General features: G+C 44.1%; 1 protein-coding gene across 13 annotated transcripts in view; it reads right to left on the bottom strand.

Moving 5' to 3' along the window:
- ush2a (Usher syndrome 2A (autosomal recessive, mild)) overlaps window positions 1-25,454 on the bottom strand; it is a 199,405-nt gene that overhangs the window by 124,855 nt on the left and 49,096 nt on the right. For 9 of the 13 annotated variants that reach the window (XR_011982524.1, XM_072698989.1, XM_072698992.1 and 6 more), the window contains 12 exons: window positions 18,443-18,673; window positions 11,894-12,024; window positions 8,879-9,005; window positions 8,292-8,393; window positions 6,860-7,048; window positions 6,583-6,713; window positions 6,054-6,333; window positions 5,370-5,573; window positions 4,783-4,863; window positions 4,147-4,242; window positions 3,285-3,470; window positions 205-321 (listed from right to left, as the gene is read on the bottom strand). Coding sequence is in view for 12 of the 13 variants with exons in the window: in XM_072698989.1 (XP_072555090.1) it covers window positions 205-321; window positions 3,285-3,470; window positions 4,147-4,242; window positions 4,783-4,863; window positions 5,370-5,573; window positions 6,054-6,333; window positions 6,583-6,713; window positions 6,860-7,048; window positions 8,292-8,393; window positions 8,879-9,005; window positions 11,894-12,024; window positions 18,443-18,673 (1,875 nt within the window). In the remaining variant the exon portion in view is untranslated. The remainder of the gene's footprint in view (window positions 1-204; window positions 322-3,284; window positions 3,471-4,146; window positions 4,243-4,782; window positions 4,864-5,369; window positions 5,574-6,053; window positions 6,334-6,582; window positions 6,714-6,859; window positions 7,049-8,291; window positions 8,394-8,878; window positions 9,006-11,893; window positions 12,025-18,442; window positions 18,674-25,454) is intronic. The other 4 variants (XM_072699000.1, XM_072698994.1, XM_072698995.1 and 1 more) reach the window with 2 other exon arrangements.

Raw genomic sequence — 25,454 nt, 5'->3', positions numbered from 1 at the left:
CCAACCACCCACCCTCTTACCAACTCATACAGCCTCCCTCCACCCCTTCCGAAAAAATAGGAGCAATTACACGCTGGCAATGCATTTTGTCATGAGATTAGTTTGGAGTTTTGTGGTGGAATGGCCCCGCACTGATTCTAGCCCCTCTCCAGTTTTATTATCCTCCACGTGAGTCGGGACCCCCGCTGCACCCGGTGACTTTACCCTCCTGTGGAGTGCTGATGTTCCAGCCCCCGCTGGCGCTCTCTGCGCAGCCGGCCCGGGTACACGCCGTGACAGTGACTGTGTAGCTGGTGAAAGGAGCCAGACCACTCAGGGTCCCTGTCGGTGGGGGGAAGAGAGGACGCCCCGTCATCGCTTTCTTTACTGAACCTCTGCCACTTGAATGAGATTTAAGCCCAGATTTAAGCGCCAATGGCCTTTTCAAACACAACAATACTTACTTATTTCATAAAGGTTAATGCTTTTGCAAGTACAGTTCTCTGAAAGGTCCATTTTGTCTCCCTTTTCCAGATCTGTGGACCTTCTATTTGTTACTGTATTAACACTAAGCAAGTTCTGCTCAGTACTGAACACAGTGGTATAGAAAGGTGGTAATTGGTGGTATTAATATAAAATAAACCCATCCATCTATTCGCCCATTCATCCATCTTCCAAATCAGTGTTTCTCATTCCGGTCCTCAGGGACCCCCTGGTTTTTGTTTTTGCTCCCTCCCAGCTCCCTGCCAGACAGTGCACATTTTTGCTCCCTCCCAGGTCCCTGCCAGACAGTGCACATTTTTGCTCCCTCCCAGCTCCCTGCCAGACAGTGCACATTTTTGCTCCCTCCCAGCTCCCTGCCAGACAGTGCACATTTTTGGCCCCTCCCAGCTCCCTGCCAGACAGTGCACATTTTTGGCCCCTCCCAGCTCCCTGCCAGACAGTGCACATTTTTGCTACCTCCCAGCTCCTTGCCAGACAGTGCACATTTTTGGCCCCTCCCAGCTCCCTGCCAGACAGTGCACATTTTTGCTACCTCCCAGCTCCCTGCCAGACAGTGCACATTTTTGCTACCTCCCAGCTCCCTGCCAGACAGTGCACATTTTTGGCCTCTCCCAGCTCCCAGGAGCAAAAATGTCTGGGGGTCCCTGTGGACCAGTTTGAGAAACACTGTTCTAAATCCTTATTCAGTACTGTGTCGTGAAGGGTGGGGGCTGAAGCCGACCCCACCCCCCAACATGGACACACCCTGAACCAAGTGAGAGTCCATCACAAGGCACCAAGACCTAACTTATGCAAGGGCAAACCTGGGCTATAGCGTAGGACCCAGAGTTGTAAAATTTTTGTGAAAATTGATTGTCACAACAGCATTTTATGCTGTAGGTAGGACACCGACAATGACTTTGGACCCACCCCCCCCAAATTAGGCCTTGCAAGGCACACACACAAACGCAGCAGGGGGAGGAAATGGCCAATCCCCCCAACCGGGTGGTGCAACAGAATGGTACTATGTGGCACTGCGCTGCCCCAAAAGTAAGGCCGCGTTGTGCAAAGTACGATTAGGTGTCACCTGATATGACACGATAAAACCTGACAGGAAGAGTAGCCTCTCCGAGGACCTGTGGCAGAGAAAACAGTCCTTTCCTCTCTCACTTATTGGCCCGACTTCCAGCATCAATTTCCTGCCACAACCTGTGATATCCCACATAAATAACACGTTATTAATAGCCTGGGCCGTAAATTAAAACAAGAGGGCCTCCGAATGCATGGCAGGTTTTAATTCATTTTTACAGTTAAAACAATAAAAAAAGAAAAACAGGATTTATTTATTAATTTACCATCCAAAAATAAAAGCCGACCCTTTAAACAGCAGCATTCTGAGTGGGTCTCTGGCCACCTTCCACAGTAATCTACTCTCCTTCGTTATGCTAATTGGTGGGCGGGTCTGTCGCCGGCAGCTGCGAGTGGCTGCGGCGGCAGGAAGGTAAACACTGCGGCCGGCCTGTAATTGGCCAGGTGTCTGCGTCTCTTTAATTCAATTAGAGCCCAACCTACTCCACTCTCATTACCCGCTCATTTGTTTTCTTGGGTTTTTTTGCCCTCTTTTTCCTTTTTTTCCCTGTTTATCGCTAGCAGCGTAATTCTACATTCAGCATCAAGACGGACGTGAGTTAGGAGACTCATTGTCATTCCGCTTAACTGGTGTGGAGAAAGAGTGATATTCACACTTCTGAGAGGTAATGCTGTCCATTTAAAATGTGAAGAACTACATGGGGCTAATTGTGCGAAGGGAAAATCAAGCATTTGGGTTTGTTAACAGTTATTTTGTGGTTTATGTTTTTATGCAACATCCACCCGTCCGTAAGTGCTTATCCTGTACAGGGTTGTGGGTCTATCCCAGAAAGCAGCAGACACAAGGCAGGGGACACTCTGGATGTAACAAAGATGTCTTTCATGCAACGGGTGCTGGAACCTTAACATGCCAGGTGATATAATTTATACCAGGAAGTAAACAACTTGATGTTTCTCTCGAAAAACAAACAAAAAGGAATTACTTGGAATAAGGGGTGGCATGGCGGTGCAGTAGTTAGCACTGTTGCCTCACACCTCTGGGACCCGGGTTTGAGTCTCCACCATGGCTCCATGTGTGTGGAGTTTGCATGTTCTCCCCATGTTGTTGAGGGGTTTCCTCTGGTTACTCCTAGTTTCTTCTCATAGTCCAAAAACACACTAAGGTGAACTGGAGTTAAGAAATTGTGTGTGTTGGCCTAGAGATGGATTGTTCCCTGCCTTGTGCTCATAGCCTCCAGAATAGGCTCTGGACCCCCAGCAACCCCGAATAGAACATGGGGTCTCCTTCCTGTTTTAAGTTTCCCATAAATCAGAGGCATTGTGGGCCACGCTACAAAGAATTAATACACACTTTTGGCCATACTGATACAATTATGGGAGAGATTATGGGCATTTAATTTAATGTCAGTTAACACAAACATTAAGTCACAGATATGGGTTTAGATTTTCTCCCAGAGAAGCACAGGTGACAGACTCAAACCCGGAGGAGAAGCTGTCATATTTCCCGATGTCTGTCTGTCTTCCTGCTACACTATAGCTGGGAAGCTGTATGTTATTCCAAAATGTATCCGAAAAGGAAAAATAGGCTGAATATTGGACAGCAGGTGACATAGACACACACCTCCAGACTTACCCACAGGAGTGATTTTGGTTTGTTCTGCCAACCCCCACCTCCCCCCACCTTCCCGGCTTGCGGGCACGTGTGTGGGCGGGGCGAGCGGGATGGCCCTTACCAGCCCGGCGCTCGGCGTGCGGGAAGGCGGCGCTGACGGGGGCCGCCATGGGATCGTCCCGATTGTACGCTTTCACGATGTACTTCTCAATTACACCCCTGACCTCGGTGGGCTCGTCCCAGCTCACCTCGGCGCTGTAACCATTTACACAGACAACTCTAGAGGGAGGCAGCATACTTTGCGGAGCTGTGCGGGGGTGATATGGGGGGGGGTGAGAGAGAGAGAGAGAAAGAGAGAGAGGGAGTGTGTCAGGCAAAGAAAAGCAGCACACATATTCTTCACTTTTAATAGACATAGTAAATCATATCTAACCATTAGCATAAATACAATTTATTAGAGTTGTAACTTTTTCAACTCTGATTTAATATGACTGTACATCTTCTACCGTTCATTCCCAGCCATATTTCAAATCGATCAAGCATTCGGCTTCTTTCTCGCCCTGTTCATCCATATTAACCACATTAATTATGGTTTCGCATTCATGCTGAGACGCTCTGCTCTCTTTTCAACTCGCCTGTGTTACGTAACCGGAAATTGACACTTTGGTTGGGATTTCTGTATTTTTGAAAAAGTAAACATTTCAAAATTTATAATTTAGTGGATGTGAAAATCTGTAAAACACACTGAAATTCCACAGCCCAAAATCCTTATTTTGTTTATTACGCATCACCGGGTTGTTATGGGCAAAGTCAACAACAGCAGAAGTTAGTCAAGTCAGCAGTAGTAAAAATAGAGAAATATTATATTCAGAATTACTTTTTAATATACAGCTGCAAGCAGCAGTTAATGGCTTATTTGCCAGCTTCCACTCTAAACCAAACCTTTTCACCTAACTGCAAGTCTCTGGAAAGCAGAAGCAAACCTGCACAAATAGTTAAGGGGTGCAGTAAACATCCATCCATCCATCCAACCTCCATCATGCTAGTCAAGGATCTGGAAGGGGGCCGTGGGGTACACACTGGATGGGACAGTCCATCACAGGAGACATACAAACTTAGAGGAGCCAGTCGGCCAAACTGCATGTCTAAGGATTGTGGGAGAAGTACAGGCAAACTGCAAATACAAACACAGACAAACCACTGCCAGTTAAAATCCGCAGATGACGTACAAACACATACAAACGATTGCTCCCGCTGTACAATCTCTGCCTCTTTTAATTATTCATGGGCAGACAATGACATGTAGAAAGGTCCCCCCATTCCACCCACCCCCTGCAGAAGGGGTTTTCCTTCAGGCCGCCACCTCATTCATCTCTGCGGCCCCATTCATAATAAGCACCGGCTCCCAATGCCGGCATCACCGTGAGGGACGTGATAAGCTATCGCCGGCCACCATCTCGTCTTGTTGACTGTTACATATATTGTACAGATAAGAGCAAAATGGGCTGGCTCAGAACAATGACATAAACAAATAGGGCTGCCCCTGTTGCCATGCCATCGCCGTTGCCATGCCACCCGTTACCATGCCGCACTGCCCCTTCCCTCTTAGTCCCGCCTACCTGCCTCCAGACTACGGCCTCGCTCCCACGACCCGGACGTCCAGCCTCCCTCCCCCAGCGCCAGCACCCTGTACAGATATTCTGGGGAGGGAAAAACAAAGTTTTATTAATACTGTACATGTATTTATTCACACATGTAGACACCTGTTACATGTAAAATACACAGGGCTGCAGAGACATGGCTGAAAAAAGTCTACTGAATGGGCCAACCCCCTTCTCCAAACCCAGGCCACACACTCAGGGCCGCCACCTTCATGTCTGGCCCCCACCTTCATGTCTGGCCCCCACCTTCATGTCTGCCCCCCTGAAAGTCTTCCCCTTTCTCGCCTCCTTATGGCAGCCCTGAACATACACTAACATTTGCTATCTAATCGAATAGCCACATTGCCACAAACATCGCTGCCTAGTTTATGAGTCTTGGTTCTGTACCAGATGTGTTCGACACAAGTCACATGACTGTCATGTGATGCGACCGTCATGTGAAGCCTGGCAGCTCAGGTGTGACAGCTCCTAGCTGGAATCCAGTGATCTGCTAGCTATTCCTGACCTGCTCTGTAGCGCCCCCCAATGACGGTGCGAGGAGCTACCTGTGAAGGGCTGCACCGTGTGGTCCTCTGCCCGCCTCTCGCTGCCTGTGTACGCCAGGATGGAGTCGTTTCCCCTGCAGTTAACCGCCGTGTCGGCTGACGGGCATCCGTCCAGATTGACTCTGACAGCGCGGCTGGAGGCGGCGGCCAGGTCCACGACAGCCCCGCGCGCGAGCCGCACGGCCCGGATACAGCCGCCGAAACCTGCACAGCGCCCACAGCACGGGTGGCGTGTCAACCGTCTGGGGCATCGTGTGATCGCCCCGAGCAGTGCCCCGTCATCCCAGAGAGGGGGGAGAGCCGGCCCCCCCATGGAACTCCGGGACCTGGGACCAGCTCACACCAGAAAAACCCACAAACTGCTTAATGTGATTCTTCACATCTTATTTTTTAATTCCCCATCTTTGCGCACGATTTTCATTTCCATATCTTAGCACAAAAATGTATGGACCGATGAGAATGACACAGAGTTTTCTCCTTTATGTTTGATACACAAAGCAAAAATAAAATATTAATAATTTTATACACCAATAATAATATTTACCAATTAAAGCCATAAAGGATGAAAAACAATAGAATGCAAATATATAGTGTCTGAATTCAATGCATAACAGAAATTCCAAAACATGAATTTGACTGAATATTTGGAGAGTAGATGAGCCAAGTGACTGAACAGCACACTACCATGCAGGAGGCCGAGGTGGGGGGGGGCCTTGCTGCTCGCGTCCTCCGGGACACCCCCGAGGTACAGGGTGGAGCTGACCCTGAGGGGCCCCTCGGCGGCAGCCCCGGGCCGCTCTTCGGACAACTCGTTCATGGAGGCCGACACCCAGGCGCCCCTCTTGAGCAAAGTGACGCTATTCCAGCTACCGTCGCAGTAAGACAGGCCTGCCCACAGGTGAAGCTGGGTCTCCCGCCCACCCCAGCGCAGCGTCCACTGGAGGCTTCCGTCCTGCAGCTCGGCCTGTATGCGGGTCAGACAGCATGGCTGCTAACCGGATCTCTGCACTGGCCCATTTCTACATCACTGGCACACAGCTTATCAATAGCTAAATAATTAACGATTAAACAATCAAATAAAAGATTATGAGTATATGTAACAGCTGATAAATATGAATAATACTCTTATTTCATGCTGCCCTATTGAACATGTTATGAACAAGAGATCAATAGACAGACAGATAAAGAGATTGATAGACAGACGGTGTGTTACCAGTATATAGTCATCCCCCTCTGTGTCACTTGCAAACAGCAGCAGTGCATTCAGCTGGTCCGTCTTGAACTCAAAAGAAACCTCAAAACTGTCTCCTGCTGAGAACATGGAAGGCCTCAGCTCCAGAAAACCTGGGGGGACAGAAGGGTTCAGCATAAATACCCTTAAGAGGAGCCGTGCACTCCTCGGGACACTAGAAGGGGTCGATACGCACGCGGTTCACAGACGGGGATTTCAGAGAAGACAGCTGAAGATAGCTGCAGATTTGGGTCCTCACCTTGCCCCAGAAAGTGTGCACCCTCCTCCGTGTGGACAGGACAGCCCTCCCAGCTCTGGTAGGTCTGCATGCTCTCCAGTGCCGTGCCCCAGGCCAGCGGCTGCCACACCTCTGAGGGGCTGTCGCTCGTCTTTATCAGCACGTCCCTCAGGCAGCCCGAGAAGCCCTGCCGCACTAGCCGCCCGTCCCCTGGCACACGGCAGCATCAGATATGTCATCGTCCTGTGGCTGCCAGCCTGTCCCCACCGTGTCTAACAGGCCGACTGGGCCAGGCACAGGTGAGGGTGCCACGGTCATCTGTTCATTAACCTCTTATCCAACAGCAAAGGTTCTCCATGAGCCAAGGAAGCACAGGAGACCCTGAAAATGACACATGCAACCCACCCCCCCCAACACACGCAGCTCATATATTCCAGTCATTGGAGGGACCCTCCATTAATTTCTATGGGCATAACCATAATCTTTTCCCAGCCCAAATCTTAACCATACGTAACCAAACAAAATACCAGACGTGACTTTTATTCTTTTGATTTTATTCACAGATTTTTTATAAAATTGAGGTTTCAATTATGGGGACCTGAAAAATGTTCTCATAAGTTGAGAAGTTGACATTTGGTCTCCACAATGTAGTACATACAAACCCTCCCCCACGATGTGGTAAATACACACACACACACAGGTTTATAATCATATCTTTGTGGGGACTCTCCAATCATTGCTATGGTGAAAACTCTAATCCCAGCATGACAACCTTAACCCCTACCCACCCCTAACCTTAATCACAAGTAACCAAACAATATATGAGACTTTTGGCATTTTTAGTTTTTTGACTGCGTTCACAGATCTTTGTGGGGACCTGAAAAATAGTCCCCACAATGTCAAAACAACAGGTCTGTATTACATTGTGGGGAACAATCAACTCACACCGTAGGACAGTCCACTCCTTGGGGACCACCAGGCAGACCAGTTTCACTCCCTCCCAGCCAACGGCACCGTAGGGGCATGGATACCCCAGCAGATTCAGAGAGCCCAGCACTTCACATATAGTTATAAAACACAAAGTTATAAAATGATATGATGGTGATTATTTGTCAGGGGGCCCAGAATTTCAGGGTATGCCCCTGCTCCAAGCTCCCTGCACACTAGTACTAGCTATTCTGTTTTTGGTAGCTTGGTACAGGTGTGCTGGGGGCTGGAAAAGAGCGAAAATGTGGGCTGCTGTGGGTCCCCAAGGACTGGAGTGAGAAACCCTGCCCTAGCAGATGTTAGGACAGAGCTCTACTGACCGAACCCCCCCTGCGCAATCAATGCTTGACATCAAGAGGCCATGTTTGTTCCCAAATGCCGTTGAATGGGCTATTACAGCTTGCCACACAGAGAGGAGTGGACAGTTATGCTCTTCCCCCACATGATATATATTAATGTCAATTACCTGCATCTTCCCTGAGAAGAATAAACGTTTCAGGAAGTCCACCGATAAAGACCCCCGTGTTCTCCCCAATAATGGTGCGGCCACTTGTGGCTGAGGAAGACCCTAATTTGTTACAAAAAGAGAACAACCCCGATTAGCATGTTTGTCATTCACCCGCTGATTAGTCAGGTCACATAAGAGGAGATGTTCATAGCAGCGGCTGAAACAGAATCTTTCATGTCAAGTGTATGACGGGGTGTAATAAAATCTCGGAAGGATTAAAACAATAAGACGCGCGATGACAGTGCCGCTGATCAGACACACCGGCACGCGGTTTATCGAGACACTTCAAAGTGCGTGAGAAAAGACTAGACCGCCTGGATCCCAGGAGGAAAAGACCTGCTCAGTTAATTGAAATGCAAGTTCAGGAGACGAGATGCTTCTAAGCCTAATTATTCCAATCACACAACGAATGACAAAGATTAACCTTGATAATTCCTTTCCTCGGAATGTGCGGAAGCCGGGGTTTAGGGATATTGACAGAACAGAAAGAGTCTGAGGTCGGCCTGTGAATATGATAACCGCATGGGAGCCGTGGCGACTGTTACCCCGGTACTGGCCATCCACGGTGATCGTTCCCACGGCCTGCGTTCTCGTAGCGATCACATGGTGCCACTGGCCGTCATTATAGCGCCTCCCCCCGTCATCCTCAGGGCTGACCGCCGTGGCGGAGGCCTAGAAACCAAGGAAATTACAGCATAGCATGCTGGGATTAGGAATTCATAACACAGAGATGACATAGGGGTGACATATCAGGCTGAACCAATCAGGACATAACTCTAAGCAAGAGTCATCAGTCCATCTCGCTGAAAGGTCTGAATTATTTGTAAAAAGAGGACAGGTGAGAACATGAACAGAACAAAAACACTATTAAACCAGGCCCTATAAAAACCATCAACACAATACGGCAAGAGCATCAGTTCTGGAGATAGGGTCACGGGATTAAGTGGTACACCCACCTAGGTGGGAGAGTCCCGTACTGGGAGCTCTCTCGCCCCATTTAGTCCGACACATTCTGACATATCCAGCACAAGCTGGAAATCCAGAAAATGAATCAACAAACACACACCAATGCCGTGCGAGGCGATGCGAAGTACGCACTAGGAACAGAGGGGAAACAGCCCTGGCACAGTAAAACGACACAGGCACCAGGTTTCAACCTCTGAAAGGATTCATCAAAAGGTCCCCTTAGAACACACCTCACTCCTGCTGCAATCCCAAAAAGGTTTCCAGCACAGCGCCATCTGCTCATATTTCCTTTTTAATGCCAAGTCACTCTAATTATTCTAAGCAGGAGTCGGCTTAATACGACACGGCAGCGCAGGCCAAAGACCTTTTTCCGCCTCTTTCTTTCTTCTTTTTGATAAATATTCCCCCAAGAACCGTGTTTGCCTTTAATGTAATAGCAGGCACCAGAATGTGGGCAGGCAGAGAGGAGTGCACAAAGGCGCTCCTGTTTTCTGGGCGAGAGGCGCGATGGAAAACGCCTGGTTCCACTTTCAGGTGGCTAGATAAATGGCACTCGGGTGCGAAGTGTGATGGCAAACGCCACGCCATCACTTCTGACACTGTCTTTGGGGAAATCCAATCTGTGATGTGTGCAGAAGGACAGCCTTGGGTGTAAGGGTGTGTCGAGGGCGTTATGGCCAGCAAACATGAACGCGCTTCAGCTGGAAAGTCTCAAGCGAAGAGGAGGCAAATTCACGCAAACACATGAACTTACACAGACGAAGGTTTAAAGCCTGCAGAGCCAAGGGCAGCACTACTGAATATTCGGTGGGGTTTAATAAGGAGGCTGAGTATCGGAGCGTGCCGGATACTATTAACTTCAGTAGTGATTTTCCGATTCTTGAAATTATATGGATATTTAATAAGAATAAAATAAATCTGTTTTTATGCAATTAATCAATCGACAATTCATTAAGCTTGAAGTTTGGTACACCAGGACTTACATTCTGACATGGTTATTTGAGAAGGTATAAAAACTTAATATATAATTATAAAATCACATTTCTTAGTAAAATCAGCACAGTTATATGTGGCCATATAGTGTGCAGATTTAAAATCAATACAACAAAAATACTAAATGCTGTAAAAAAGCAGACTCGTATACAGAACAGTGGTCAATTAATGAAATTTACCAGAAATTATGAGTATATTTATTAGAGCAACAAACATATTTCTGCATCTGAAACATCCATAATTTCCTGTTCCATTTTTTCCATTTGCTGGCAAAATTAACATGCATGCAAGAAAATAAAAGACTGTCATTAATTATCAGAGTCAGTGTTTCTCTGTGCGCTGTCCGTGGTGCTGAAGTTCACTGGCTTCACTCCTAGACTGACCAGCAGCACAGAGAGCACGGGGACTGCAACATCAGCTGTGACAGCCTTTACGGTGAACACACAATCTTCCAGAAGACGGCTTTTAATAAAAAGCTCATTAATTCCATCATTAGAGAGTGTGTGTGCGGACACACGCGTGTTTCCTGTGTCACGGCCAATTAGCATCCCACGGTAGTAATCCCATTAGAATTGCTGAAATCGCTAATGGGGGGGAGGGGGGGTAATGGCTATGTTACCGGGGGACATTAATTGGCCATGATTACACTTTTGGTTTTAATTATCAAACTATCCTAACAAAATGTTTTCGCAAACGTGAAAATCGTTGAGTCTGGCGAAGACTTGCTGGCTGGCCAATCGAGAGGACGGACTTGGGAAAATGGCTTTAGTTCCGTTATTTCATCTTCAAAGCAATCTACTCACCCTTCCATGTTAATGTGCTGATGTGTCTTAATTAGCATGTTATTGGTATTCCTGGAATATCTGTGGGTAACAAGTTAATTGGTGCCCAAATCAAACATTGCCATACTTTGAAAGTTTCGATAAAGAAAGGAAGCCACTGTAAGACTGGGATATATAAGCTTTGCTGTTGAAATGAACTACTTTTTTGTGTTATACTTCATTATTCTATTTTAAACAAAGCATTAATCACGAAGGAAAGAAACATACAGGTCATAAATTACGATCATGGTGTTTTTGGGTGGATATTATTTTATTTTTTAAGCTTGCATAGAAGACACCTAGTTATATCTTTACTACAAAGTGTACTCTCGCCTTAAGTGCTCCTCTTTAGTGGATTTTCTCAGTAAAAAAAAAAAAAAAAAGCAGACAGAAGTGTTTTGAAAAGTCATGCTACGTCTTACCGGCTCCCACATATCAGTTAAACAAAGATTTAAAGATACATTTAAAGCTGCACAAAGTAATATGGAACATTAAACAGCATTCAGATAAAACAAATAAAAACATCAGATATCCATTCATCTATTCTCTATACTTGCTTATCCTGTGCAGGGTTGCGGGGGTCCGCAGCCGATCTTGGAAGAAGATATGGGAACAAGGCAGGGAATAACCCAGGATGTGGCGCCCACCCATCGCAGAGCACACACCCCCCCAAAACCACTTCTTTTTTTCAAATTTAATTTGATTGAATAAGTTAAAAAGGGTTTTACATCGCAAACACAAAATGACATCTTTGTTAGTGAAGATAAAATACCTATATACCTGTGGATCAAAGAGGAAGAATGGGCGGCCATTGCGGATCTGCAAGGCTATATACTCGTCCTGGTCGCCGGGTGAAAGCGCACATAGGATGAGACCTTCTTCCGCTCGCGTGCGGAAACTCAGCTGGATGCCTGGATGAAGACAACAGCAGTGTTAACTTTCAGTTTCACATGCTCCTACAAGCTTGTCTTAGAGAGTCCTCAGCCCTATTCTGCGCTTGCGTAAAAAATCATTTGCTAAGTGAAAACTAGCGCTGCAGCAACCTCCGTCTCATCCTCGCAGCAGACGCCTACCCCAGAATCCTGTCACTGCCTCAGCCTTTAAAGATTTTAAGAGAAACAAAAGCCCAGGACAAAAAGGAACACGAACATTTCTCTACTTCTGCTGCTATCATATTAACATTACAAACAGTTTGCCAAAGCGTACAACCTACGGATTACAGGATAACCTGAGAGAACACAGGCCAGGTGTATTACGTATGATGTCAGTTCCTCTCCCGGGCCACATTCCTGCTCATCACTGCTGGGGTAACGTTATCCCAGCGATGCCCGCCTTTAAACCGGAGCTCTTCCTTACATCCCCTTAAAGCTATTTTTTCAGTAAGCCCCCCGTGTATGCCCTCGAGTTCCACTTAAAAAAAAAAAAACAACTTTGAAGTAATACCCGTGCTTCAGCTTTATTTATTCCGTTAAATATCTTGAACACTCCAATTAAATCTCCGCTCAAGTGCTGACTACTCGGGTTAGAGAGATCCCGTCCTTTTAATCTCTCATCGTAAAGCAAGCCTTTTAAACCAGATATAAGACCGGTTGACCTTCTCTGAGCTGTCTGTAAGGCATCCTCATCCCCTTTTTGTGCTCCAGAATCCAAAATCCCGTATGCTACCTGAATTTTGATCCGGAACGTCTGAACGCTCAATACCCCATAGCTCGCGTGGGAAGCGGCCATGTGTATTTGTATTAAAACAGGATTTGGCGTGAAAGTCATACAACTGTCTCCACTGCAGCTCGATGTGTAAGTAAATATCACAAGAATAAATGTTTATTTTTGTCAAATCTCTAGCATTTTATTGAGTGATCAAGACACACATTTTACAGGGGGGAATACACTGACATTTCCTCTATTAAAAGCTCTATCCCATCTCTGAATTTAAATAAAGTAGGTAACATATCGATTCTCTTTGTGCCATTTATAAATTGACATTGATTAAGCATTCCCTAATGGTGCGAGAGAATGTTTAATTCAACACGCACGCACTTAGGAAGGGTGCTGCCGTTGTACCCTCGAGGTAAGCAATTGCTTACAAAAATACTCTATACTTGCAGCTGAGCTGGGAAACTGAAATGGAAACTGCTCTGATAAGGAAAATGTATCAAGTAAGTAAATAACTGGGATCCAGCTCATTGCTTGACATGTTTATTCCTCCTTCTTAAGAACACAAAAACATAGTAAAGGCAGCACTTTCAGCTTGCAAGCAATGCCTGGACAACATAAAATTTAGAAAAAATATTTTAATGTTACTTTTAGTACTTGCTACCACAAAAAAAATACATATTTAAAAAATATACACACACACACACACACACACACACTTTACAATTTCCAGCTTGAAGTGGGACAGTAAGTCACGTTGTTCATGACCTTTCTGTGAGGTCAAACATCAGCAGGCCAATGGTGCAGCAGCAATCCTATTGAGTATCCTTTATATTTGAATCCCATGAACCAATTTAAGCACATTTCTTATTTTTATGGCAATTCCTTTTGTATTGGGGCTTTCAGTGTATTGTGATGCAAATACTTCATTCATATTCTACTTCAAGAGGCTTGCTCCATATGGCTGGAGTTAAAGAGAATGCATCTGTCCCGAGATGTCTGCAGTCCCAAGAAAGGGGTGCAGGGATGGTTAATTTCAGCTCGAGCAAAACATGCCCTCAGGTGATCAACAATGACAACACTGACAAGTGATTCATATCAGTGAGGTATTTTGAGGCAATGCATTTGACGGATTGGAGAACAGCAAAGACCAGCGGTGAGTGGCAGGTGTCCTCATGTACTCTTCAACCGCCAAGCAATGCAACAAGTTCTCTGATTGGTCCTGAGCCAGCGGTTTGTGTCAATAAATATAAAATCCCAGATTTTGTTGTAAATTTTTGAGATTTACAAATATTATGGAGTGATTGTTGTACTTGCCAAATCGGACATGTCCTTCATCAAAGACTATTCTGGAATTCAGTTGGCAACACAATTTTCATTAAGTGAAGATAAATTCGCAAAATCTATATATGGTAATAAGACACAGTCAGTGACAAAGTACTGGGTTTTCATGAAGGAAAACAGTCTTAGGTTCCTAAGATGTTGCAAGATATTGCTGGTTACATTTTTAAATAAAATAAGACTGAATTTTCAAATTATGTTACTTTATCAATTAGTGAATCTCATTGCACAAAATTAAAGTTTGTTGCTCATATGAGTAATAGAAAATTGAGCAATTCATAATATAGAACAGCTGGCCTTTCAGTAGCATAGGGTAGTAATGTTGTTTATATTAAGCGAATACATTTGCATGTACCCTCGAGGGTTGGAGTCAAACACTATTAATGCATGTGCTGTAACTGTGACTTAATGGTTTCAAATAACGTGGATATAACCTCTGGAAAATGACAAACCATTAATATCTTACAAAAAAGCAACTAAAGACCGAACTGTCTTCAGAAAATCAAATAATATGTCTAATATAGCTAACGCAAATTAATTATCCATCACTGTGAAATATAATTATTTCAATTTACTCTCATATATATTGCGCTCAGTGTGGCAGTATTTAGTTTCCTTGAAGACAGGGTGATTACTGAGTATGCTCCACACACAAACAATCAGGTTCCGTACACACTACATACAGCCATGCAGGACAGACAGCGCCAACTGGAGGACAAAACTGTAATGGCCGGCATCTGGCACCCAAAAGGTTTTTGTTGGGTCTAAAAAGGAAGCCTTTCTGGACACCTTGACCACCCAATATCCAGGTAGAAATGTATTCTCTGTGCGTAGGCATAATAAAAATGGTCATAATAAAATAATATTACATGAAGCCCTAACAAGCACCTACCCTAGAAGGTTTTCAAATTTTTAATCAACATTTCTTTAGAGGAATGATTAACTGGGAACAAGACAAACACTCCTATTTCTTTATCACTTTCTAGACAAATAACACTAAGAAGCTGTCTGACTCTGTTAAGACAAATTTTCGTTTTTATTTATTCTGCGTTAGGATATTATACCCACCATAAGCAAAACAAACAGGACAGTTTGGCTATAATCTGCTTAGTACATAACCTGAATAACTTCAGTCATGTTAGCATTATTGCCGCATTAATCAAGCTGTTGCGTATTAATGAGTTTTCAGCAAGTGCTAATTACTGTCATAGATTCTGTAGCACCCCATTAAATATACAAATTACAGAATTAAAGAGCCAGCGCTCTTCATGATTAATCTTTAAATGGGGAAAAACTAATGGTGTCTGTACAAAGTTTTCCTCTACTTTCCACTGACTGAAGCGGTTTGACAATCAATCATATTAATTAAGGAAAATAATTTGTATCATTTAACATTTCTTACTACAATAGCAGGCAGGGCTGGAAGCTTCTCTGCTGGGTTTCAGTTTTTTTCTCTTAATTCAAGTAATTGCAGAGAAGGAAAATGTCTTGTCAGCTTCAGACTGCCATGCTAACATCTTTACATGGTCTATAGCATGTATGTATGCACGAGAAAAATCTCTTCAAAACGAGACAAAAAATATATGACATGGTAAAAAATTTATGGCCTAATCATCTTTTGGTTCTCCAGAGATAACTGGTGTGACACACATTTAAGTTCTTCTACTCATTCAAACAATTGAAGAATATCAATCGACCAGTCGATTATCGCAGTCATATTGCAAGAGGGCTTGGAGCCAATCCCAGTCAGTACAAAGCACAAGGAAAATCCCCCTTGATAGGATGCCACTCCATCTCAAAGCACACAATCACACATTGTGGGCAATTCAGAACCATCAATTCTCCTGTTGCGTGCCTTTGGAGTCTGGAAGGAACAGAGGGAGAATATGCACACGCAGTCACCACAATATACAGCGCATGTATTATATAAGTGATGTCAATCTGTTTTACTGTTAATGTTTGTTATGCTGCATTACCATCACCACTGTACACCTAACAAAATGCAACAATCTGATCTTGTCAGAATAACAGCACAATTTGAGCTTTAAAGTCCAAAGTATTTGATTTCAGTATTTGAGGTCACAAGATTCAAACTACTATAAGCCCAAGAATTTTAAAATACAGAATTAAGGTCCACGACAGTGGCGACCTAAGCCAGCCAAAGAGTACCCTGCCAAACATGTTTTCTGAATAGGATCAATTACGTTGATCTAGTTTATTTGTATTTTGCTTATACATGCATATGAGCGACAAATAATACTGTTGCCATCAAATTAATCTATCCCCAAATTATTTTCTTTGTTGAAGTAGCTATCACTGTAAAAATGGTTGAAGACCCTTGGTCTGTAAAGTTTAAGATAATACTTTTATAAGTATTGTATAAGGAAACTTGAGCCCAAAATTCCTTTAGACATTTTCTATATGGTTTGTAATGAAGGTTTGCATTCTTAAATAATTAAAGTGATAATAGGAGTAATTAAGAACCATTTTAATTAGCGGGCGGTTGATTAACTGGGTGGGAAGCAGAGGGATTACGGACATGGCCAAGGTTCATCTACAAACATAAAACACGGCCTGGATAAAAGGTGAACAGGTGAATGTGAAGCGACGACACCTCAGCCATCCCGCGACGCACTCCGGAGGAAAACGGATGAATAGAGCAGAGTGCAGGGTTCTCATATTCCCAGGAAAGGCTGGACACATGAAAACAGGGCCACCGGGTGGGGCCACAGCCGGCCCCTTTCGCTCCTCGCCTTCATTAGTTAGTGCCCATTTATAACCCAAGCGGGCCCAAGGACGAGCTCTCCAAGTGACTGCGTCCATTGATCAATTAGGGAAGAGCTGAACTCAACTTAGGACTTGATTTATAAAGATTTATCCGTTTGTCATTATTTAAGGAAAACGGGAAATTGCGGTGCTAAATGTTAATAGAGTTACGGTGGAAATGGCCATTCATTTTCTAAAACTGCAAGGTCAGAAAGTGTTCCCCATTTATATGCACGTTTCTCAAAAAGCAATTTAACGTCCCTAACTCCCAAAGGCAGGTGTACAAATAGCTTCTTTTAATACAAATAACGCCCGATTTTGTGATATTTATGGCCATTTCTGACACAAAAAAGAAGATGAAGCATCAGCGATTCGGCCTGATTTGCTTGCCGCAAAGAGGAATTCACTGCAACTACAGAGTGACTTTTTTTTTGTGCAAAGTAATTGTGAACCAAGGAGTTTCCCCAGGTGTAGCTGCTACGAACTTGACCTTCAGGGTAGGAATCAGAGGGTGGGAGTGGAAAATGTTTTTGGAAACCTTGAGATTTATCAGATAGGCAGGCTGAATGAATGCACAGAAACAACAGTTTTGCTCTCTAACAAAAATGACCAAAAGATAAACCCAAAAGAGCTGGACCATACCTCTGGGTCACTCTCTACCTCACACACAGAAATACACTGATCACAGGTGAGTAGAGGGGCTTGTCCCTCAATCTCTCCTGGAACAACCATGCCCACTCTGCATCTCAGACTAACTACTCATTAGTCAAATCAGGCACATCAGTGACACAAGCCCCATCGCTCTCTATTTTTCTCTGGTAAATACAGTGACTCACACTGCCGTTCGTGTGGTTCACGTCACCAAGCCCGCGGAGGTGCAAGCTACCCACTGTAAATCACACAAAACTGCCTGAAACACTATCTGCGCTAGCATGATGCCAAGCCACCAACTGAAACAAATAAAACCATATTTACTGATGCTTCAAATCACTGCGAAGGATCCTCCCCAATGTATTCCGCAGACAGCAAAGTTTACAGGCTGGCTTTAACCTGCATAGCTTAACATTTTCTACTACAGAGTTGAATTGTACTTAAGGAATTCTACAAGACGTCTAATTGGTTGGTTTATTTAGGCTGCTGGTGCTTAAGTGGGACAACAGGTAGTTATATAATAATAATAATAATAATAATAAATGATACTTTATTGATCCCTGTGGGGAAATTGTCTTTACACCTCCCTCAACTTGCTCTTTGTAGAGTAAGCTGTCTGCGAAGGGCAGCCACCTGTTGGGGCGCCCAGGGAGCTGGGGGTTAAGGGCCTTGCTCAAGGACCCGCAGATGTGCTGAGGCTGGGTTTGAACCGGCGACCTTCTGGAGACACTTGATGCAAGATAATGACCTTCTGAACCCCAACCCTTATAACATGTATTTATTATTTTTTTTTTTATATTCACGTTTTGTTCCAGTTGTCAGGTGCTTGAGCTTTGGGCTTGCAACAGTTTCACTGGAAGTCAGATAGTCATGAAAACGCTAAACGATCGAAGTTTAAATACTGAAAACATGGCAAACCTGTGAAGTAGGCGTCGAGTGGGAGCGTGGTGTTGGGGAACAGAAAGTAGCCATGGCCCGGGAACCGGGTGCCGTGGGCGACGGGCGAGTGTGGATCAGAGAGCGACGGGTCCAGCCTCTCCACCTGATAGAGAGGGGGGGGCCCATTCAGGTCTCGCGGTGGCTCCCAGGACACCTCCATCACTGACACGTTCAATCCCTTTAATTTAGGAGGACTTAATCCTGCTGGAGCTAACATGAAAAGAGGGATAAAAAGGCAAGAATGGTAATATGGAAGAGGGGGGAAGAAAAATCTACATTTATAGTCACTCCACACATACACACATGCAGGGGTAATGATCTAAATGGCTCCCCAATATATAGTGAGAGGAAGTAAATTACCCCAGCCTGACACATCTTACGTGCATTTAGTCCACTCTGAGGGCCGAACCGTCCTCAGGAAGGGAACTAATAAAAAGCTTAAATGGAAAATGGACATGTTGTCTTCTCAAACCTCTCTCTGCACACACGCCATAAATTACGCTCAATCAATATCACTTCAGTCCATATAATTGAAAGTCTGATATCATTTTAAATTCTCCCGCCGATTCATTAGGATTTTCGCGCAATCCCTTTAAAGATATTAAATGTTTCATTTTTTCCCCCCATTAAGAAAAAAAAGCAAGACTGGAATACAACAGGAATTGCTAAACTGGTGGCTCTGCTGGCAAAGCCTTCAGAAGAATGAATAATTTCATTTAAAGTCCCCCCCCCTCCCATTTCCTTCCTCATGTAGCTGACAGAAACAACGACCCATTAATGAGTGAATTACCTGGGGTGGGCGGCCATATTGATATGGGGGGAGAGAGAGTGGCTACTGGGATGTCCACATGCTCAAAGGGCCATTTGGGAGTGGCCTCTTCACAAAACGGGAATATAAAATGAAGGTGCCGGGCTGACAATGGAAAGTGAGCCACTGAGAGCAGAATCACAAAGGAGGCAGCCAACTTACCCTCCTTTCCCTCCCCCTCATCATTACAAAGCTCCGCCCTGCATTGTTTTCTGCTAATTTAATTGATTCCCATTAAAGCATTCTGCAGGGTGAGGGCTCAAGCACTTGCCGTACTCAAACCTCAGCAAGACCCCAAGCGGGAGCCTTCCTAACACCCCCCGCCCCCCCTTCCTCCTCAGCCGCTGCATCTCGCCCCGTGTTTCGACAACAAGGTTAACAGTCCGACAAAAAGGTTAATATCGCCTTCAACATGTTAATGAATGAACTAAATCACCGGGAAATGCCCAGCAGCTAAATCACAGAGAAACATCCAGGAACAATTAGAAGCAAGGCCGAGTGTTTACGCATTTTATGCGACTGGACCTTTTTATGAACCGTGAGGTCAACATCTTCTTAAATGGAGTGTAATACTTATTTCTGCAACAAGAAAAGTATTGATTTCTGCATAATTGTCTAACCCTTCCTGGGGAAAAATATGCCTAGCCTGATTCAGCTAATTTGCTATATACAGTGTTGCGGTTGTAATAGCAGCAATATAGTTAAGAAATCACACCTGATTTTCTAATAAGAGTGATTATTTAAGTCTCCTTTAAACACCACGGGCTAACGCTGCTACCCGATATCAAAATCGCATTGTTGGCTAGGGATGGACTATACCACAGATTTTTTTTCCAATCCGATGGCAAGTAATACCAACTTTGGTGTCCTGATACTGACACCAATATTTGATGCTGGCCCAACCCGCAATAAAATTTGTGGGGGGGGGGGGGAGATACTTTCTGAGCCCCTGAAAGGCTTCCCCTTATTACTGGTAATAGCTCATGTCCTGCTCCCTATAATATTATAAACATTTAAATCACCAGGCAAAGAAAAAAAAATAATGGAATTTTAACGTTAGAATCTATTCCCAAAATGAAACATTATGATTGAAAAAATACAATATTCCATTATCGATCTGCACATTTTTACGGTCAGCCATGAAAAGATTTTCACGATGCCAGCCACATGGCCAAAAAGGCAGCCATGTCTGAAACCGCACTCAAAATATCTGGAGACAGAACCTTCAAGCAGAAGTGGTGGCTGGAGCCCGGGTAAATTTCCAACCCGACACACACCTGCCTAAACGCATATACTGTAAGTGAGTAAGAGGTAGTAACATCTCTATATATTGTTTTCAGTTTCTACTGTTTTATCTGTTTATTAACTCTCATCTCAGGTAACTGACACAGACAGGTTTGGACAAACCTAAACTCTACAGCACCAGGTGTCTAATTAATGACATTAAAATTAGATAGCTAATCAGCCTGACACAGGGGACCTAAACACTAGTACTTAACACAGATATTTATCCGGACACACACACTAACACATACATATACACATATACATATACACACATTTGTGAGTACTAATCAAACTGTACTAAATCTGCCACTTTTCAATTGTTAAAGAATCAAACAAACCCTGAATTATCGCCTCTTCAAGTGTGACACAGGAAACAAATGCTTTCACTCTTAAGTCAAATCAAATCAAAAAGCCATTTGAGGCACTACTTGAAAAGTTGTTTAAATGAATGAATTATGCCCCAATTGTTAGCGACAGCCGCACACCCAAAGGGCTTGAAAATCATAAACGCGGGAAAAAGATAAAATTAATACACTATTACCATTAAGCAGACTGGTACTTGGAGCAACTTTAAATGACAACCATTCATTTCAGCTGTTTGTTATCTAGGATAATACAAAATAACTCTTAAAAAAATACTGGAAAACAGATGCCGCCTTTTTCCGTCGAACAGATGGTAATTCTCTTTAATGGCGCATCGATATAACAGCGATGTGCACTGCGTACGAAAACAGTCATAAAGGCTAGGTAAAAACCAGACAAATCGCCATCATCAACATTAAATCCTGGCAAAGGCGCTGGATCCGGCTAATGGGAGGCGGGATGCTGGATGTTGACGTGGGCTCGTGGCGGGGAATTGAGACAGGCTAACAGCTAACAGGCTGCGGCTGCTTGTTTGTTCGCCGGTGCGGACGGAGAAGCACAGAGGGTGGAGCTGGTACAGACACCTGTATTACGAATGACAGCCCAAGCAGCTCCCGGAGAGCCAGTGCAGGCAATCCGTTTCCGGGCTCAGCTTGATGAGAATTTAATTACGCACAAAAAATAAATGCGTGGAGAAACCATCCATTTGTACTTACCAGACACTCTGAAATATCATCCTTGTAACAGAGTTATGCTGAAATAATGACAATCTAGCCAATTATAACCAACAGAGGCTTGTCATCCCTGATATTACATAGATTTTAAAGTCGACTGTAATAATAAATAACAAATAAACAAACAAATCAGAAAAAAATAAAGAAATAACATCCCATCCAAGGTATTTCCCGGCCTACCCACAAGTTTAACAAAATAAATATCCATTATGGTGCAGCTTTTAAAAAAATACCTGTACTGTGCGGGTCTTTGTGTACTGGTTTATCTACAGTATGTTCGCCATAAAAAGGCGTGCTTGCGTAATGGCACGGCTCCATTCGGCCCATTCCGAACTTGGGGGGAAACACACAAAAGTTCCACATTTGCTGCATTTGTTCGGTACTTATGCATACCGAACAGAAAGACCCATACCAAAAATTTGGGTACAAATACGTTACCCTCCTAATATGCATGAATGGTATATTTCAATGTTGGAAATCCACCACACACGATATTGTAAGAACACAGACAAGCTCACTGACCACCTGTGTAAGTCGGGTAAGATATGGTGGTGCCATTAAGCAGCAGACTGATTCACGCCACTCATGTCCCAGTGTATCAATTAGAGCTCACTGGCACCTCCTGTGATTTGTTTCTGTGTTATTAAACCCTACTAATTCATTCTACTTACATATTCCTTATAAATCTCTAGAAGTGGCTCGTGATTCATGGCGACTGTGGAGTGCACCCCCCCCCCACCATAATTAACAGTAAATTGTTTTTACCGCCATGCAACGGATTTTTCGTGAGTGTTGCGGGTGGGGCAAGCAGAGAGGTGAGGGTGGCGCTGACTGACGGATTGTCCGGGCCAAGGGGGGTAGGGCTACATGCCGAGGAAGGCGACCCGAAGCAGGAAGACAGAGGGAGGATTAATACACAAACAGAGGAAGGGGGAGTGAGAGATGAAGGGGGGCTGCACCCCTACTGCAGCTCTGGACATGACGAGAGGGAGGCATCATATTATGCCAAAGGACGCGACGGGGGGAAACAAATGGGGGAGAGCAGGAAGGAAATGGCGACCCACTCTGGATCCTCCATGCAAATTTCAGTACTAAAAATGGGTGGGAGAGAGGGGGAATCAGCTCAAATTTTCCACCTTCAAGAGATGCCTCAAGACTAACGATACACCGATCGATCGGCCAGCGATCGGAATGGGCCGATTTTCAGCCTCACGTATTTCCAATTACGAACCGATCTTGCGCATGCGCAATAAATTATATGTGCAATTAATCATACGCGCAGTGGCGCATACTTTCAGACACGCAAAAATGTCCATAATTTGAAAATTCTTCAGCATGAGCAAAGCAGACGCAAAATTCGCTATCTGCAGCAAGTGTAAGGGCCAGGTACACCGTGGGGGAACCAATACAAAGACATTTAACACACCAAATTTAATTAGACATTTAAAAACACGTCAACCCAGTGAACACGCTGAGTTTGAAGAAGCTAGCAAAGCGAAAGCTGCTAGCAAAGCATGTTCGAAGCCATCTACGAGCCAGCAGTCTGCTGTCTTTCGTTGGTATAAGCAGTGAAAAGAGCAAAGAAATTATGAGGAAAATTATGGAATTCATGGCACTGGATGACCAGCCGTTTTCTGTAGTTGAAGTGTTGAGAGTGAACTCTTGTTTAGCTTGGCTGGACATGTGATAGATGAGACGAGAAATAGAATTTCAGGTGACAAGGCAGAAATGCTTCTGTTCATAAAGAGAAACTTGCCATTAATGCTTAAATAAGGTGTCTTGTTCTTTTAATTTATTTGAATTTGTAAAGTTTAATAAGAGTTTGTTGTGATAAAGTTTTGAGGTAAAGAAAATGTGATTTTTGTATGTATTTGCTGTTCTCAGGGTATCAGCCGATACCAAAAAAATGGTAATGGGGATTGGGCAAGAAAAGTGCAATCGGTGCATCCGGAGAAAAAGCATCTCGGGCAGGCGTGGGGACCGGTGGGGACACAGGGGCGGGGGTGTCTCTGTAGAACAGAGGGACCCCCGCCCTGGGGGACACCCTACTCAAGACCCATGTTGTGTTTAATAGTTCAGTGTTGCTGGAACGCGAGCTTTACTGACCTCGCGGAATTTCTCATAAAGACCAGGATGTCGGTCTTTAAGATGCTTCGCCAGGTTTGAAGTGCTACTTGACTTTGTCGCCACAACTTTGTAGCACCATTTGCTTAGAGGCTTATTGACACCCTTAGCCTTTCCATGCTCATCTGCAAAATACTTCCAAACGGCACTTTTGCATTATTTTTTTTTATATACTAAAGCAGCTTGTGAAGTGCCTGCAACTGCAGAATATGCCATGTTCGGCCAACTCGGTATATGTGTGCTAACCAGCGCAAATGCATTCAGCGGCTATTGAGAGGAGGGGAGGAGCTGTGTGACTGTGTGAAGTGTGGCGATTGAGGCGAAAACCGCACTGTTGGTATCAATAATTGAGAAAATGAGTATCTAATCATTTTTAATATCGATTAGTATCTGAGAATCAATTTTTTGACAACCCAAGTGTCTCATTATTTTCAACTCCAGCGTCAGCTACTGTATATCTTCCGTTTCTGATCTTTCACGGTACATTTTTAGCGGTGCGGCAGTGAAAAAGGTCCCCCCCTAAACGGTTTCCAGCTGCACCACTTTCCGATTGTTGTGTAGGCTATTTAAACCAATAATTCATATCATGACAATAATATAAAGCAGTTTTCGGTAAGAACCGACATACCATCCAACACTAGTCATACCTACTATTTGGCATAATATAGCAGAAGACTGCAATTCTCATCACCTATCCATCCATCTCTTCTTAACTGCCTTCCATAACATGAGGCCTATCCATGAAGTGTACGACACAGGACTGGAGAACAACTTGGATGGGATGCCAACAAAACATTGACTCTATATAATATTTATTAATTATTTTAAATTGTACAGAAATCAAAACTCATATACATACATAAGACCCAGATTCTCAGATCAATGCATTTCAGTACTAAACAAAACAAACCTTTCAAACAACAAAATATGCACAACGAAGTAAATGGCACTCAAACAAAAGTGTTGATTTATTGACTCACTTCCATTTTTTCTACACTGCTGATATTCTCTTGATCTCTTAGAACTACCTGCAAAATCATACTGTCTTCTGAAATTAAGATGTGGTCAGAGAGGCTTGTCACAGTGCTTAATGCTAACATTTTAGTGTGATTGATTTTTTAAACTGTTCTTTAAATCCCAGAAGGACTTTGAAATAAAAAACAAATATAACAATTAAGCAAATGATTACACGCAGTCGCTCATCTTAGGGAAGCCCAGACGTTACATCAGTCACTACATAAGGAACAGAAACACATCAAGGTCTTGTTAATAACTCTTTTGGAGACACTGACATCGTTCTGTGGAGTAACTGGCACACACTACAAGTCCCAACAGGCGGACTGACGTTACACACCAGCCCTGGGAATTCCGGTGCAATTAAAACCAGTTTGTCATTAACGCTAAACCCTGAACAACAACTGGGGGTGGGGGAGGTTTAAACAGACACTAGGCAATTCAGTTAATTAAAATACTAAAGAAACAAAAAAAACCCTTCAATTGACCACTTATCTGTAATGAAAAGTGTGCCCTGGTTAAGCATATAATACGATAAAAAAAATAACATTTTATTTTTTTAACAGGCACTTCTATCCAAAGCAACATACAGCTAAGAGAGCGGGGTTGGGCAGTCCATGCGGTATTTCGGGTGTTACAGACCAACATTGACAGCACCCCC

This window comes from Paramormyrops kingsleyae, chromosome 14 (genome assembly GCF_048594095.1).
Source record: "Paramormyrops kingsleyae isolate MSU_618 chromosome 14, PKINGS_0.4, whole genome shotgun sequence".
In the NCBI taxonomy this organism is placed as follows: Eukaryota; Metazoa; Chordata; class Actinopteri; order Osteoglossiformes; family Mormyridae; genus Paramormyrops; species Paramormyrops kingsleyae.
The sequence above is the reverse complement of the archived record's forward strand: the minus strand, read 5'-3'. Positions and strand labels throughout refer to the sequence as shown.